The 17,170-nt window shown below is 44.5% G+C and overlaps 1 protein-coding gene across 1 annotated transcript; it reads right to left on the reverse strand.

Moving 5' to 3' along the window:
* Positions 1-10,473: 10,473 nt before the first annotated feature.
* LOC128707067 (gamma-tubulin complex component 6) lies at positions 10,474-15,446 on the reverse strand. Its single transcript, XM_053802012.1, has 4 exons — positions 15,027-15,446; positions 14,390-14,966; positions 13,607-14,322; positions 10,474-13,479 (listed from the first exon to the last, which is right to left on the reverse strand). The coding sequence occupies exons 1-4, from the start codon at positions 15,444-15,446 to the stop codon at positions 10,474-10,476; spliced, it is 4,719 nt and encodes a 1,572-aa protein (XP_053657987.1).
* Positions 15,447-17,170: the final 1,724 nt, after the last annotated feature.

The following is a 17,170-nucleotide window of genomic DNA, read 5'->3' on the forward strand; positions in this document are numbered from 1 at the left end:
ACATTTGGAGCGGGAGCAGCCGTTGGTTGAACAGAGGCAGCACGGGCCGAACAAGGGCAACCTCCCCGCCCGGTGGAGACCACTTTGATTCCACTTTCCTTTTCACGGCGCATGTATCGAATTTGGCGTGACGTGCAAAATGGCTGGCAATTCGCCTGGAAGGCGGAAGACGGAATAGACTTTAAATTGGAGCCCACGGCGGTTGGACGGGCGAGCTATCGGAAAGGGTGGATAGACCGCAGGAAAACAAAAACCTGAAGTTTCGTGTTCTCTTCCTCGTCCGCACACCATCGCACAGTGTTTATCTTAGCACATCGTGTGCCCTGCCAACTAAGGCGAAGCAGGAAGCGAGACCAATCGAGACCAATGATGGGGAGTGGAAACGCCAAGACCCTTCAAGTGCGCTCGCATAAACCCTAGACGAACGGGCAGCCCATGTCTCCCTTTCGATTTCATTCGCAATCAAACGGGGTAGGGAAGGTGTAATTGCCGTAAAAAGCTCTACATGCGCCGAAGGAGCACTCGTTTCCACACGTTACTCCAATGCCGTTTCTCGCCAACAACAACAACAACAAAAACCTCCCCGCCGTTCCGTCACCGTCGGGCGCTTAGAAAACCAAACGCCAAAAGGGGGACACGGGGACGAGCCTGGCCCTGTTTTGCCCTTTCGTTTTTCACGACCACTTTCTTCTCCCATTATTTCATGCGATCATCTCCGCGTTGCATCTTCCACCCGGTGCTTTCCTATTATGTTTCGCTTCTCTGTTTCGTGCGCTCCGGTCCAGGGACAGTCGAGCATGTGGTGGGACGCTGGCATGATTGGGCGCTCTTCGTTCCGTGCACTCCGATGCACTTAACCCACCTCTCTGCGGCACAGCACGAAAATGAACAGAAAATGCGTTCAGCGCGATGAGTAATACAGGCGGAATAAAATTATTGCACAAAACACTAAGTGGCACGATGATTGATTATGTGCAATCGGGTTTTTTAGTGCTTTCCGTGGGGGGGCATGCCAAAGTCCATTTAGTTTTGTGCATAATTTATTTGTTTTGCTGTGTAATTTGCACAACGCAACGGCACGCTGTTTATACATGCTTATCGGGCTACACTACCAAAGCCGGATTTGACGACACCACGGATAAAAGCTACAAATGTTTGGCAGAGCTTCGATTATTCGGGCAATTGCGTACCCGTCACATGCAAGTACAGTGGAGCGCCGATTATTCATTTAACCGGGTGTCTGATTATCCGTGCTCGGAAATGACAGTTCCACGCATGGAAATTTGACGTATTCCATGCAATATCGTTGACAGGAGAAATGATAGACGAAATTTTATCAGATAAAAAGAGCTCAAACTCTAAATCGAACCGCCAACCGGATTATCCGGCATCCGTCGGGTCCCGGGTATAGAGAAGAAACCTTAGCATATAACTATTTTGTATTTAAAGTATTTATAATTAACACTATTATCCCATGCTAGTACGGTTAAACTCTTCAAAGAGCATTTTTATAGCGCAAGACGGCGGGTAGGAAACATGTTTAGCAATCTGATATTCCTCGTGTCATTTTCGAATATCAAATATAAGCCATTAGTAACTTTATGACAAATGTATCTCATTCATTGACTATACCATCGTCAGAGGGTCGCTTTTTACGCTTAACTCCACTGTACATCTGTCTTCAATATCTGCTGTACTTTAACTCGCTTTCTCTCCAAGTCTGCTTATTTGACCTCTTTGGGATGCTTCCATAGTGTCTGCTTCATAATAGTCCAGTACTTTTCGATGGAATTTAGTTCCAGTGTCTTTAAGTTCACATCCTTGGTTACGTGAGTTGATTTCACAACTACTCCAGGTAACAAATAGAATAGTGGTTGAATAGAAGAGGAGGAGGAGGAGGAGGAGGATATGTAGACACTTCTTAGATCTACCTCAAGAACTGTTTACAGCAGAACAGTGGTACGGATCAGCCTTTTCTTTTTGTGGATTATTATTGCTAAAACTCATCTACATTTTAAATTGCTTTTATGGTTGAAATGATTTCTGCTTCTTACACACAAGCAAGCATTTACTATTTGTCTTCATCAGTTTTGAAGTTGATCTGTCAAATTGTATTTGAAGCTGTCATTTCCGAGTAGCACGGATAATCCAACACCCAGTGTTCAGCTACACGAATAAACGGCTCTTCAATGAAGTAAATTCACATATTTATAGATAAAGATTTTGGATAAAGTTAGTATTGCATTAAATATTTATTTTAATTCACCATCTTTCATGTTTCATACATTGCACTAAATGATTTGTTACGGAGATGCTACTAGCGGGGGGCTTGTTTCCGGTACCTCCCAACTGTAACCCTACTCCCAACCTCTCCTCCGAACTCACCGCGGTTTATGATTATACAATACGGTGGAAAACTCGGTTGGAATCGACCACCTTCCCCTACCTTCACCCGCAGAGAGATGAGAGATTCCACTTTCCATCCAACCCCGCTCCGTTGGCCTTCCTTTCGGACCCACTTTCGCTTCGCGGCAAGTGATCACAGCGTTGCGATTTGCCGCCATATGGGTATGGTTCGGTGGTGGGGTTTTGGGTTGGTTGTGTGAACCGGTAGATGGGCAGGTTACATACGTCCAGTTTACGAACACATGTAATGGGCCCGATGTTGCAGCGACCCTCTGGCGAACCTTCCGGCGGCCACAAATTACGAAACTCCCCCGGTCGGACCCGATGCCTTGGATAATGTTGCGTGCGTGCATGTGCGAGATGGCGGCGGAAAGCGAAAACATGTTGATCATGGTGATCATGAAAAGTGATGCATGGTTGCATGTGCAGTGTGCAGTTTTCTTTTTTTTTTGTGTTTTTGCTCGCCCGATCGGTTTTACTATCCACTGTGGCAGGAAAATGTATCATCAGCGATGAATGGTCGTTTGAGATAAGACACGGGAATTAAGGGGCGGCAGATGATTAATCAATTGTGGAGGTATTCGGGTGGAGTTTTAGTATCTAGAATCTGTTAGACCGGTATGTTATTTGGTACCGTAATGTTGAGATACTGTGTGACGTGACCGGAATATTTTTACACCTTGATTTTTAGTAATTATATAGGAATACATACCATTTTTTTATCTTCTATAAACTCGTGATCGTGAAAATTGTATTATATGAATATCTGTCAAATCGATACAGAGAATAAATTAGCAGCATAAACCAATATTTTACTAGACAAATAGTTTTGTTATTTATAGTGAGCTTTCGTGAAAACGATTTCGACTGAAAGAGTGTATTAAAAATGTGAAATATGTTTTGTATTATCACTTTACGTTGATTACGTTTTCTTAAAAAATAGTTCTGCAAATGTTGGATATTCGTATTTGGACAGAAAATTTACGAATTCAAAGCGCTTACGCCTGATATACGCAGAGATAAAGCCTGTTCGTAATATAATACTGTCCAACGTTTCGGTATTTATAATTTTTTAGAGCTATAATAAGGTAGTGTAGTGGGTAGTACAATTTAGTACAACGAAGATGTCGCTATAATGACCAAATCTATGAGCTATACGATTCATTCACTACCGTACTAATTAGACTCACCAGGCTGCGATGGGCTGGTCACGTCTTTAGAATGACACCGGGCGACCCAGCCCGTAAAGTCCTTTTAGTTCGTCACGTGATGGATCCAGATAGAGATGGAGTGATGTCGTTGATGCGTACACTAGAAAGGCCGGGATAATTGATTGGCAGACGACAATTGATCGACCGTGAGCGGTTTAGAGGACTCCTGCAGTAAGTAAATATTATTGGTCAAACTCCATGGAAGAACCATACGGGGAATCCACAAACTAAGTCCAGAAATTGTGAAAAAACACATGTTGAGAAAGAAATATAATGGTCCTCAGCAGATATTATCTAAAAACCGTTAAAGTGATCAGATTTTAAGTTCAATATTACCATAAAGCAAAAAAGCTTTAGACGACACGAAGACTTGGACAAGAATCCCAATAAAAAGTCTAACGGGTTAAAAAGAAGAAGAATATGAAAACAAAAAAAAAACGTTTTGTATAATCGAAGATCTTGAGGATTTTTGTCCTACTAATGTATTAAACTGATGCATACTAATGTACTACTGATGTATGAAAACGAAGATACTAGTGAATTTCTGAAGTCACTATTGCAATTCCGTGCTTTACAATTGGAATTTCTTGAAGTTTTTCTATTTTTTCTACTTCCACTTATTCTTTATCGACACAACAACCTCAAGCTGTCTAGAGGAGTGCCATTTCTGGTCATTTCATTGATTTGAATAACACGTAGTTAGATAGCCAGCCCAGCGTACCGGGGGGGTTTTATGTTTCCATTTGCTATAAAATCCTGAAAACTGCCTTGTAGTGTTTATTAAATTTATTCTATCTATTTATCTTCCTTGGCATAATGTACTACTAGAACATGCCTTCCATATACAGGATAATGTATTACTACTAGTTTACTATACATTTGCATCCGTGCGTACTGTAGTCATATTTATGTTTGGTTCGATCAGTGATGTATTATATAAGTAACAAGTATAAGTTATATTATTGCAAAGAATCAACTTAAACTACGTAACGCGTCACTTCGAAAACCGCTTACAAATCTCTTTGCGGAACCAAATGGGAAAATTTGCATTGTTCTAATAAAAAAAACCCCGACTCACTCACACATACACATTCCAAATCGTACGTTGTGATTTACCATTTGATCCCTATTGTCAGCAAAGTTCCATAATCAAATTTTCTGCCCCCTTCATTTCTCACGCGGTGCTCACCTTTCGTTGGCAGCACCGTGAGTCAGAACACAGTCAGACGAACCGGCAGCAAAGGGTCGGTTTTTAACGGTGACCAGCCTGGTTCACCTTTTGGCCACCGTCAGCACCGGAGCAAATGCGAACTGTTGACGATGTTATCTACGTCTCGCAAACGACCGGAACTTGACCCAAGCAAGCCGTGGGGACGAAAGGCGATAAGCGAGTGACATGGCGCGACTGTGGTGACAGAAACGTGTTGCACACAACCCGCGAAACGACTTCCTCGTCGGAGGGGTTTCAAACCGCGGCATATATACGTGAAGCATCATATTTATTGCTGCAACTAATGTCCGCAAATTATGGAGCCGTGCATATATTCCCCTTCTGCCAGCTAAGCAACTTTGGCGCCGTAGCTCGCCGCCATGTGGCAAAGTTGATAATGGGTTGGGTTTGATTTTCGCGACGACCCGCTGACACGCTGCGTTTATGCAGTGTGGATGAAGGCGTATATTGCAACGCTATGTGTTTGTGTGTGCATAAGTTGATATGATGTGATTGTGATGACACAGCATTACGATGACCTTGTGGGTATGGATATAATTTCGACGGAGCCGAGACCACTGGGCGGAATGTGGAAAACTGCAACGATAACAAGTTTACAAATTCTACGAACCAAACGAATATGGTCAAGCAGCAAAGCATTGCTACATAACAACCGTTAATCAGTAAGCAATGGTTCTTGGGAATAAAAAAGTTTAATTAAATAAATAAATAAAACCTAGAGCAAATAAATTTAAAAATGATTAAATAAATGATATTGCAGAACATTTGGCAGGAAATGAGTTGAGGACAGAACAAGACTTTCTAAGGTTACTATTTCGATTTATGATCTACAGTCTTCTTGGCACTTACTAAGCCACCAAGTGCTCTTCTCTAAACTTTCTCTTCTAAAACTCTAAAAACCTCCTCTGTCCATGTGAACGCTCTAAAAGAACTTTATGGGCTGGGTCATCCGGCGTCATTCTCATGTCGTGACCCATCCATCGGAGCCTGACGAGTCTATTCCGCTGTGCGACAGTGAGTTCGCCGTACAGCTCATAGAGCTCGTCATTGTAGCGACCCCTCCATTGTTCTTTCCATATATACGGGGCCAAAAACCCTTCTGAGCATCATCCTCTCGAACACGGCTAACAGGGTTTCGTCAGTTTTGGACAAAGTCCATGTCTCAAAGGCGTATGTGAGGACTGGAACTATAAGAATTCTATGTAGTCCTAGCTTCGTACTTCGCGACAAGTGTTTTAAGTTGAGAAGTTTCTTCAGACTGTAGAAAGACTGGTTGATAGCAAACATCCAAGTGCGTATCTCAACAGGGCTGACTATCTAGCTACGGATGAATAAATTCGAAGATGGCCAATAATGACAGGCATCTAGACCTATTGAGGTTATTGTGCCCATAAAGAAAAAAAAAGAAGTAGAAGGCATCGTTGCTGGTCCTTTACTCCACAAATAAAATTTTGGGAACTCTCATCTAAAGTTTGAATAGCGTCATTCAAAGTGTTCGAAAGATTAATGGTGTGATTAATGAAGGAATCCTCAAATTATAAGGGATCAGCATATGGGACACTGCATAGTATGTAATTGTATCCATCAAGAACTTCAAGGAATTCCATTTGTAAAGACCACGGGACTGCAATAGTGTCTTTAAAAAGCCTTCGTTTTAATACATGAGTAGTACATCAGTATACAACATTATACATCAGTACAAAAATCCTCAAGATCTTCGACAATACAAATCTTTTGTTTTCATATTAATCTGCTTCTTCTTTGCCTGTTCACAGTTGAGCATCATATTTATTACTGCAACTAATGTCTCATATCGTCCAAGACTCGATAGCGTAGTACTACTGGACAAATCAGGGTACGATACATGATGCTTTTCGTGTCTTGTTGGAGTCTTCCAGATCCCAGGAGTTTGTGGAGCTCATAGTAGGTACAATATCCCATCACAATGTGCCTCCCGATTTAGGTTGCTTAGGTTGTTTTCCGAAGTTAGCAGAACTCCTCCATATCCTAAAGATCGTTACTGTCAACTGAAACTCTGTTAACCGGACGGACCCTATCACGATCAGAATTAAGATAAATAGTAAAACAGGAAAGTCATCAAAAAGGTTTATTTCCATCTACGATTACTAAAAAAACATCTCTTGAATTAATTCCTAGAGTTAAGGGATCTTCTCATTGACGTTCCAATAGCTGGTTCTGGTGTAGCAGGGTCTTTAGTCGTTGTATTAAAGTGAGAATTATAGCTTGCAATCAACCATAATAACTCTATACGTTATTGATGACACTCCATGAAGATCATCAAACTAAAATTGGGTCCAAGATGATCAGTTTTGGTTGGAATTACCAATAACTAAAACTCCTATATTAATACAGGCAGTCCCCGAGATACGGGGTTCCTCTTATACACGGATTTGGAGATACGCGGTTTTTGGAAATATGACAGCTGAGTTAGTTTATAGCAGAAAATCTATGTAAAAAGGTGTTAAATTGATCTGAAATAGCTTCCTTTGTCATATTTCAATGTATTCTATCATAAAGTAGACTGGTTTGCTGAATAAATTAAGTGCAGAGAAGGAAGTCGACCATCTAACTTTGAAGTATAAACGTTTTTACTCCCGGATTCGACTTACGCTGAAATTTAAGATACACGGATTTTTCCCGGGTTATAGAGGTCCGCTATAATAACGTATCTCGGGGACTGCCTGTATTTACTTCATCACAGCATTGACAACAAGTATGCAAAGACTACTGTATACTTATACGCAGATTAAACTAATCAAATCTATCTTAATTATAGAATCATATTACATATTCCTGATGATAAAAAACCCAACCAACCCAACTAAAAAAGTACATCACACCCCAGCCCAAAAAAACCTGACAACCACTAATGACTTAATCTCCACCGATGGGCTCCCTTCCTTACGATGCATTTCCGCTCTCCACTGTCACAGGCTAATGAGCTTAACAAGATTGATCGATCGTCCTTGGAGGAAGTCAGCCAGAAAAACGGTACACCGATGGGCAATCGATCGGAAAAAAATGTACTTAACAGTACGGCTAATGTCACCTTCCAAGAGGACCCTGCCGTCGACGATGCAACGGTGAGTAGAGATGAGCACATAATTATTACCAATCGGATGCCCTTTTCCTGCAGTTGGTCGTTAGTTTTGCATTGCCTCATAAAGGTATGGCGTTTGTCAGCTGCCGGTTGTTCGAGTCGGGGTGCAACAGTCGAAGTGCTCAGCGAATAAAGCCATTTGCTGCACCTTTGGCACGATAATGACCTCAGCAATGCTCAGAGCTGGGGATGCTAAACCGCGTGTATAAGAGATGGAAAGCTAATGATCACGACCTGCGATTCGATCTGTCTTCGATTGGTGCAGCTGTGCAAGTACGAATGATATTTATGCTACGGGGGATATACACAAGACACCAAAACAGTTACGGATTACTTACAAATTGTCCATTCCGAAATACCTGTCAAGTTCAATAATTATCGTTAGAAAGCAGGGACTTATTCAAATAAAAATGATCATCAAATGACTGTTTTCGTTAATCTTGGCTACAGTCCCCAATAGGCATATCTTAACAGCGTCAGAAATTATCTCTCCCGTATTCAGATGATACTGATATTAAAATAGTTAAATATTCCGAAGAGAAAACGCACAACTGTTCGGTGCGGTTGAAGGTGAATGCGTCACGAAAGGGCAAACCCGCTCGTCAATGGTGAACCGAACCGTCTTTTGGATCCCTCACAGCTAACAGCCATTATGCCCAGACCCTCTGGATCTCCACCTCGCCGATTGCGCTATCGAAATCATAACAAAACGCTTCAACGGGCACCACCAACTCCACTACTAACGGTATCGTGTAGCGTCCAAGGTCTGTTCGACGATGATTGGCCCCGAGTCCCGCCGGAACCTGTTCGACCACCTTCGGCGTGTACAGTTCGTCCCGTACGGGACGGGCGGCCCGTTTATAGATGTTCCAATCACGAAAGTGAAGCCCATCGAGCCAGAATCGAACCAGCGGCTAACGAAAGGGAATGTGTGCACGTTCCCGGCACCACCGATGGGATGGACGGCGTTTCGACATATTCTCAGCGAGCGCAGCACAAGCAGCGTGACGGTGGTGCGCCTAGGGTTCATGGTCAGCAGCGCGAGCATCGAACGGAACGGATGCACACGCTGGACACGCCGGAGCCGATCGAAAGTGAAACGTCACGCCAGGCACTTGGGGGAAGGGCACCGAAATGGGAAAGAATGGAAAGGTAATAACCGTTAGGTCACTGCGGACATTAACATGCTTCGTAGGTTTTCATCTTTCCCTAGCCCCGAAGAGGGCCCCGTTAACTTTACGATGCTGTAATCATCTTCTGGCGGGAGCGTTCATACCTCAACCCCCAGCAACATCACGAAAGCGTATTTGAGGAGAATATTTCCAATGAAATGAAAGTGTTTCAGAGGGTAAATTCCAACGGCCGAGCATGTCCGTACACGTGCGTTCATACGAAACGGAAGCGGGACGATGCATATCTACCGGAGATTTGCACTGCAATGCATGTAATTTGTACTATCGGGGGTACATGGTAAGTCATCATTGGTACAGTTTGCGTCAAAATGTACCATCGCGCGATGTGTTTTGATAAGAACACTGTTTCAAATACATTTTAAAATTGCGCAATATATTGCAGGGTTGAGCTGATCACCTGATCATAGGTGCGATCTAGTGTTGGGTAAATCTGATTCAGGTTCATGAACCTGAAAGAATATTTGAAATGAATGACTGTATCTGAATCTCTTTCCAAAGATTCATGAATCCTCTAAGCTGCTAGAGTAAAAACTTGCAAGAAGCTTGTCCATTTTGGATTCTACCCACCCCCACCCCTCCCGATCAACGGTTCGGCCTGTAAAGAACCTGATCCATCACTGCTCTGAGGAATCATGACTCTTTTGAGATTCGATTCCAGGTGCGAATGACTCCTCGCTAAAGATTGATATGAATGACTTCCTGCTAAAGATTCATATGAAAGACTCCTCTCTATCCATATGAATGAATCTTCTCAAAAGATTCATTAAGCGCAACGCTAGTGCGATCACTGGTCTGAACTTCACTCCTGAGTATTTTGAAATTTATTGGCACTGATGGCCATTATTTTGGCTTTTGTCTTGTTAATCTCCAATATGAAGATCCTCTGGTAAGCATCATCACCGTAGGCAAAACCGTAAACTAATGATGTCAACAGTGTATGGATCCCCGAAGTTTCTGCCCCTTATCAAAGCTAGAACACTCTAGACTATAATCTCGACAAGTCCTCGGTGATAGCATAAGTCGTCTCAAACATCTGATTTGAACATTTCATTTATTTCTGTACATATAAATATACAAATAGCAAGCATTAACGTTTAGGAAGTATTAAATAACTTATCAAAATAGATTCTTTTTCTCCGATTCGAGCTACTGTACCCTGAATGTTGACAGACGAATGCTGGAAGATGTTAAAATAACTACATATTTACAGGATTTTTTGCGTTTTTTTTTCTAAGTAACATTACAGATCTCATTTGACACCCTCAGTTATCAGAGGAAGAATGGAGTACGGGGACACAAGCTGTACAACAATTAACTAACAACAGGCTTCACATCATCGTAGTAACCATTGATATTGATAACATGCAGGAACTCTGATATTTCCTTCTGATACCCATGGTCGTACATCTTATTCCCCAGGAAGATGGTGTACTTGATCAGCTTCTCAAAGTCCAGCTCGTCGTCCAGAATCTGTCGGTAGCGTGGATGTACGTAATACTGCATGCCGTTCGTTCCCGGTACCGGTGGTTCCTGCAAGCGCCACTCCTTCGACCGCAGATGGCGATAGAACCGAAGCACAACGCGAAAGATCTGCTCTATATTGTTGTAAAACTCGATGCTCCTTCTGTTGAGAAGACAGAGAAAGATCACCCGCTTCAGATATGTACGGTGCTTCCGGAACAGATCTTCCATGGTTTCGGTGGAATCTTGCAGATCCTCTCGGAACGCTTCCCAGGATGCGTGCAGTGCACTGCTGGTGATGTAATTCTTGAGTGCGTTCACCAGATGGGACAACTTGTGCCGGATAAGCTGCACGCGTGCGTACTGTGGTGAATGAAGCAACGGTTTTCCCAGCCGCTTGCTAGCTTCCTTTAGCAGTTGAAAGGAATCCTCCAGCACGTAACTCACCCGGCGCACCTTTACCAAATACTTAAACACGTTCGTGTACTGTTCGATCGTTTCCATGGAGAAGATCAAGTTCAGGGGCCACTCGACCCGGTAGCTTAGATTCAACATGCTAAACACATTCGGCGAATAAAGATCAAACTTTTCCGGTACCTGACACACGATGAACGATAGTCGGTTGGCGTTTTGATCGGTTCCAGCATTGCTCGAGTACAGTGCACCGTCCAGAATGGAATGAAGCGTCTGGTAGTTAAGCAGTTCCTCCGGAGTTCTTACTGTTTCCAACCGGTTGAACAAATTGTCACAGATGTGGGTCGAAAATTCACCATCCATCAGCAGGAAGTAGTTACGCAGACTTTCGAAATGTCCCAGTATGTCCAGATCGTACAGATACATCTTCAATATCTCATTGTTCACTATCTCCATGTGGGCTTTCAGGGGTATCACCAACGAGTACTGCAGGAAGCGTGTAATGGTAAGCACATCCACACTGTTTAGCTCATTTTCAAGCGCTTGGCCCTTGGAATCCTGCTCCGGTTCGGACTCCTCCTCCGAGGAAGGTATCGCTAAGCGACAAAAGTTTGCACTCTGTTTCTTCATCGCAAGGACAAATTCACGGTAAATTTCGTCGTCTTCCTCCTCCACTTGTGGCTCTTCTGTACTAATAATCGCCGAAGCTGGTACCAAACTCGTACAAGCACTCGATCCTTCTCTTCTTTCCAGTGCTTTCGCCCGGGTAAAATCAAACCCACCGTCAAGCCCATCTGCCGGTTCGCCGGTCGCTTTCATTGCACTGGCCGGTGTCTCCAGTTCCAGTGCAGCAGTATCCGGTATACCAAAGCGTCTGTCAATAGCGAACCTTTCCGCAGCATCAGCCGCTGCCAGTACGTCCAGCTTCAAACCATTCGCCTTCTGCGTGACCGGATTTGCGTTAACATCCTGCTGCAAGTCGTGCTCATTACTGGTTATCACCGCAACCGAAGGACTTGTCGCTTCATCGACCGTATCACTATCGACCGACATTGGTGAGGCGGGAAAATTTTCCACCCCGGTCGCGATGTTAAACTCCGACTCTAATATACGGCGACGGTTCCTAGCGCGGTCCGAATCAAGATTCAAATACATCGTGGGCTTCTGATTCGGGTCACGCCCGGACGTTCCATCCGGTGCGCCCCGATCGGTGAGTAAATTATATTCTTGACTCATAATCTTGCGCCGATTTTTCTGTAGTTCCGTCAGCTCTTGCCCTTCAACTTGGCTTGCCGGTGGCTCCGAGTTTGTCTCCTCGCGACTCGTGTAATCACTGATCAGTATTCGTTCCCGATTTTTGCGTCGTTCGGCCAACCGGTTACTATTAACGTCCATTCCGGTTGCATCTTCCGGTGGAGCAATTTCGAACTCTTGAGACAATATTTTCAATTTGTTACGTTGCGCCTCAGTTAGCTTGCGTAATCCGGCACTTGCCGTTGCTACTACAAGCTGCTCTACGTTCGCGTTAGCATGATCCTCATTCAGATACACACCCACCGTTGATCCCAGTACTTTTGCCCGGTTTCTTTCACCTTCGCTCATTGCAGTCTCTACCGTTGGAACGTTTGAATTAATGCGATCACTCTCCAGCATTGTCGACGCTGTGTCGAGTTTTGGAACAATTGGACCCTCAACGACCGTACAATCGTGATCTTCTGCGCCGGAAGTTGAAAGATCGCTCTTGGCAGCCGAACTACAGCTGCTCGTACTATCGGCACCGTACGGAGATGAATCCACACTCAGGGATGGTGATTTCTGAGCATCTTCATAAATGGAAACGCTTGCCGTACTGGCCCGGCTATCACGGCAACTGTGAAACGGTGGTTCATCACTCGCTCCATCCGTACCGTCCGTAGTGATTGTAACCATGGGCACGATGCTCAGCTCCACCGTGGCAGCATGCAATCCATCCAGCTTTGCGTCCATCATGGTATTCAGTGCCGTATACTTCTTTACACGATCCGTAAGCTCCAGGTTTTCACGCAATAGTCGCTTATTTTCCATCTCGAGCCGATCCTGCTCGAGCTGCATCTCGTCTTGCAGTTCTTTCCGCTTAGCCATGAGTTTATTTTCACGGATCTCGTTCAAGTGATCCAATAAATCTTCCATCTGCTTTTGCTTCCGTCGCTTCTGTTCCTGCGCTTCCGTTTCCTGCTCCACCCGCCACTGGTCCATGTAGGTGCGGAAGTTTTCCTCGACCAGGCGATAAAATTCGACCCGTTCGTTCTGTTTCGTTTCGTACAGTTCGCGCACGGAAACGGCTGGTCCGCAGAGTTGCCGTGCTTGTGCAACGTACCGCAACCATTTTGAGCGCAGTTTTGAGATTTCGTCAAAGGACAAGCAAACGTTCAGCTCTGGATGACGAAGAGTGAACAAAGGGTGCTAAAAAGAATTTTAATATTTTGTTAATATTGGTGTACATAGACAGAGTGTTGAGGAATGAAAATTGCGTCCAGAATATGGATAGAAAACAAAGATCTTTTTAGACTAAAAAGTAATTATTTCTTACCAATGGCCGGAAAGCTCTTAGCAGCATGACGTACTTTCCGCACAGTAGAATATCCTCAGCGTATCCCTTCAGAAAGCCGGGCACACTTTTCCGCCGGATAAAGTACGCCTTGTCGAAGAAGTGCTTTGTATTCGAACGGTAATGGTCGACGAAGAGCACAAACAGCTCACCGGAAGGATCGTGCAGCTGGCCGTGAAACAACCATCGTTGAAAGATCGCAAAATACTCGAGACAGCAGCGTCTCAGCGTTGCCAGCAGGAAGACGCTTACGCTCGGCTGCGTAATCTGAATCAGCTCACGGTACAAATGATCGAGCAGTAGCGAACCGGTCGGAAACTCACGATCACTCTCATTGCCCGGATGAAGGCTGCACAGTTTAGCCATCGAGAGCAACTGTTCATTCGCCGGGGAAAGCATTTGCAGCAGCTGAAGCAACGATTCACCCGCGTAGCTGTTAACGAGCACACGGTAGCAGCACAGAAAGTTCTCCACACTTTCACAGAATGCTCTAAACACGAAACCTTCCATGATGAGCTCGAGCGTGTAGGGATTTTTTCTCGTCATCATTAGCAAACGCCGAAAGCAGGTACCGATCACTAGCGCTTGATTGATAAACGTTTGAATCGATTCGATTTTGACGTCCTCAATGGTAGTGTTGGCAAGTGCCGTAAAACGATTGCTTTCATTGAACTGGAACAGGCTAGAACTAACGCCGGCTGGAATTGTATAAAAAAATACTTAATCAATTTCTCCTTAAAATATTCCCAAAAGATTTTCACTTACTGATGAGAAATTTGATATCGCGTATAAAATTCAACCGGGAGACAACTTTCATTTCTGGAAGCTTATGCCCCAGGGCATTTTCTCGCGCAGCATTTAACCGAAAAAGCGCACCGGGACATTCGGAAGCAAATGGTTTCTCGCCCGGTATGTAGCGTTGGCCAAGGTTTTCCCAGTTCATGCCGAAAATTAACGATTCTTCTTCGATCGCTCGAACGCGCCTACCAACATGAACGATGTCGAAGTTTGTAAACAGCTCGTAAGGTTCAGCGGTTGTCTGTCGGATCGCGCGAAGCAGATTGTAACGAAACGGACCTTGGTAATGGCCCAGGGATGCCATTTTGTCGCTGAAATAGGAACACTCCACCGGGAGCGGATCCTGCCTGTCCGCTTCGTTGGCAATTATGTTGGCAATGTTTGTGGTAAAAACGTCGTGCGTTGCACGAAACAAGTATGGATTGGCCTTTTGATCGTAGCATCCGGTTAGCAATCGTTCATCCATCCGAAAATCTTCGGGGAGGAAGATCGGATAAGGACCGTACCGTGCGGCCGGCATTTTACTGTGGCCGAAAAAAGGTGACTGCAAAATAGATTGTTAAGATGAGTATGGGTATAACTTTACACAACCTTCCAAGCTTACCTCCGCGAGGACGTCACTGCAATCGGTGGAGGAATTTTTCAACGATAGTAAAAACTGTAACAATACCCGCTCCGTTTCGTGCAGCTCGTGACAACCGCCGGATTGAAACGTGCGGATCTGATCCAACAACCGCCCGAACCGTTCACAACGCTCAATTTGATATCTGTACCGTGAAGTTATCTGCATCTGAAAGTGATGACATTCCAGCATTGCCAGCGGATCGGACGGCACACATTCCGTCACACTGGTTGGCACGGGTTGTTCGACAACGCCGGAAGCAGCATCTGGTTTCCCGAGCAGTATTCCAAATGCTCGTGATTTACATTTTTTCACCGTTTTTACGTCCACGCGCGCACGATACTGTTGCCCGATCGATTCGACCAGCTCGTCAACGAGCCGGTAAACACTATCGGAATGCATTTTTGCATTTGCCCTGCGTTGGAAAAATCAATATTCGACCCGTTGCGGTACTTTGTTGTTGTTTGCTTCGGACCTTGGTTCAATGTTTTTTTCTTCACCTTCTTCCTATTCGTCCCAGCTGTCAAATCGACCGTTTCGTTAGAGATGTGTTTAATGCGTAGAGTCGAATACTTTGAATTCGATAAATCGATGTACATTTTCGAACATACGAAGGTGTTTTCGAAATTGATAATTTAAATTTATATTTAACGGCAAATCGCCACGTGTTGCATGAATGTAATTGATGTCTACAATCATTTTTGCTTGAAAACAAACCCATTACACAACAATTTTGTATAGGGAGAGATTTTAAAATACATTTCATCCTGCATACGATATATTCAGAGTAAAATTCTTCTTCCTATAGTGATGCTTTTGGTTCTAAGATTTACATAACTAAAGGATATTTGACATAATGGGACGAATTAGTATATTTAGCAGACTGCACAGTTTTTAATCGAATGTTCAAATGTTGATGTAATCGATTTACAAAAGAAAACAAAACCCGTTTTAATGACAAATGAACTTTAAACTTGAAATGTAAGCTCCACGGTTGATTTCCCTTTCAACCGAACGTGTGTAACATTTGTAATTTAATTTGCTACCTGTATATTAATTAAATGATTAAATTAAATTTGTTCTCCACACAGATGATCGTCCGCACACCTTCGCACGCGCGACCAATGTTGGTGCATCACCCAGTACGGCACAAGTTGGCACCAGGATGGGGGCGCCCAACGGTTGGTAGGATAATTTTATTAACATTCAACCGCTGCAACGTATGGCTTCGATTGCGCAAAATTGCCACAGCATTGCAGCAGTAACGGGTCGGCCGGACCGTCGTGTTTGTTCCAGTGCGTCCCCGGCGTGTCTACTCCTTAACATAATAATGCGATCACGGCCCGTTGACGCCAGGCCCACCGTGCACCGGCCCCAAGTTGGCCAGCGGTCCATAAATCGACATGGACCTTGGAAGAAAATTCACTCGGTAGGCACGGTCGCCAATGCAATGCTCACTGCTCGGACCCCTCGGGGAAGCGGATTAGCAGCGTGGCCCCGAGAGCTAGGGCCGGAAATTGTGGCGATTCACCCGTTCGAGGTCAGTACAATTGCGTCGTGGTGGTAGCAAGTACCAACGCTACCGAACGCAGCATAAATGCCGCAACGCGTCTGGACGCCATTCCAGAACCTGGTGCCGCAGCTGCAGTGGGCAACAGTGGCCAACGGTGGCGCGGGATACTTGTATGCAGTAGACTCGCGAGCTGGTGCCCGATTTACTTTGTTGAACTCTCCGCTCCCGCTAGTCCCGTCCAACGTTGAGGATCCCCGGGAGCCTTTCGTAAATCTGTTCGGTTCGTACACACACAAACACGGACAAAAAGATGGAAGCTTCGTTCACTCTGCCAGCTCCCATCGCAGAGGTTCTCATGCTCTCGAAACGACACTCTCGCACCCTCTTCTGCTCTTCATTAAGCCCGGTTCTCTGGTCCTGACGCACAACACTTTCTCCTCCACGTTGAGCAGGACCATTTGCTCGTCGTTTTTTCGCAATGACGTGCTTTCTTTAGTGATTGGAAACACCATTTAGCTAACAATCAACAAGTTCTCCACTGGAGAATATAATAACCACCTTCTACCCTCCCACTCCCCCCCCCCACTCAAACAAGTCCGGCGAATGCGTCGGT

This window comes from Anopheles marshallii, chromosome 2 (assembly GCF_943734725.1).
Source record: "Anopheles marshallii chromosome 2, idAnoMarsDA_429_01, whole genome shotgun sequence".
In the NCBI taxonomy this organism is placed as follows: Eukaryota; Metazoa; Arthropoda; class Insecta; order Diptera; family Culicidae; genus Anopheles; species Anopheles marshallii.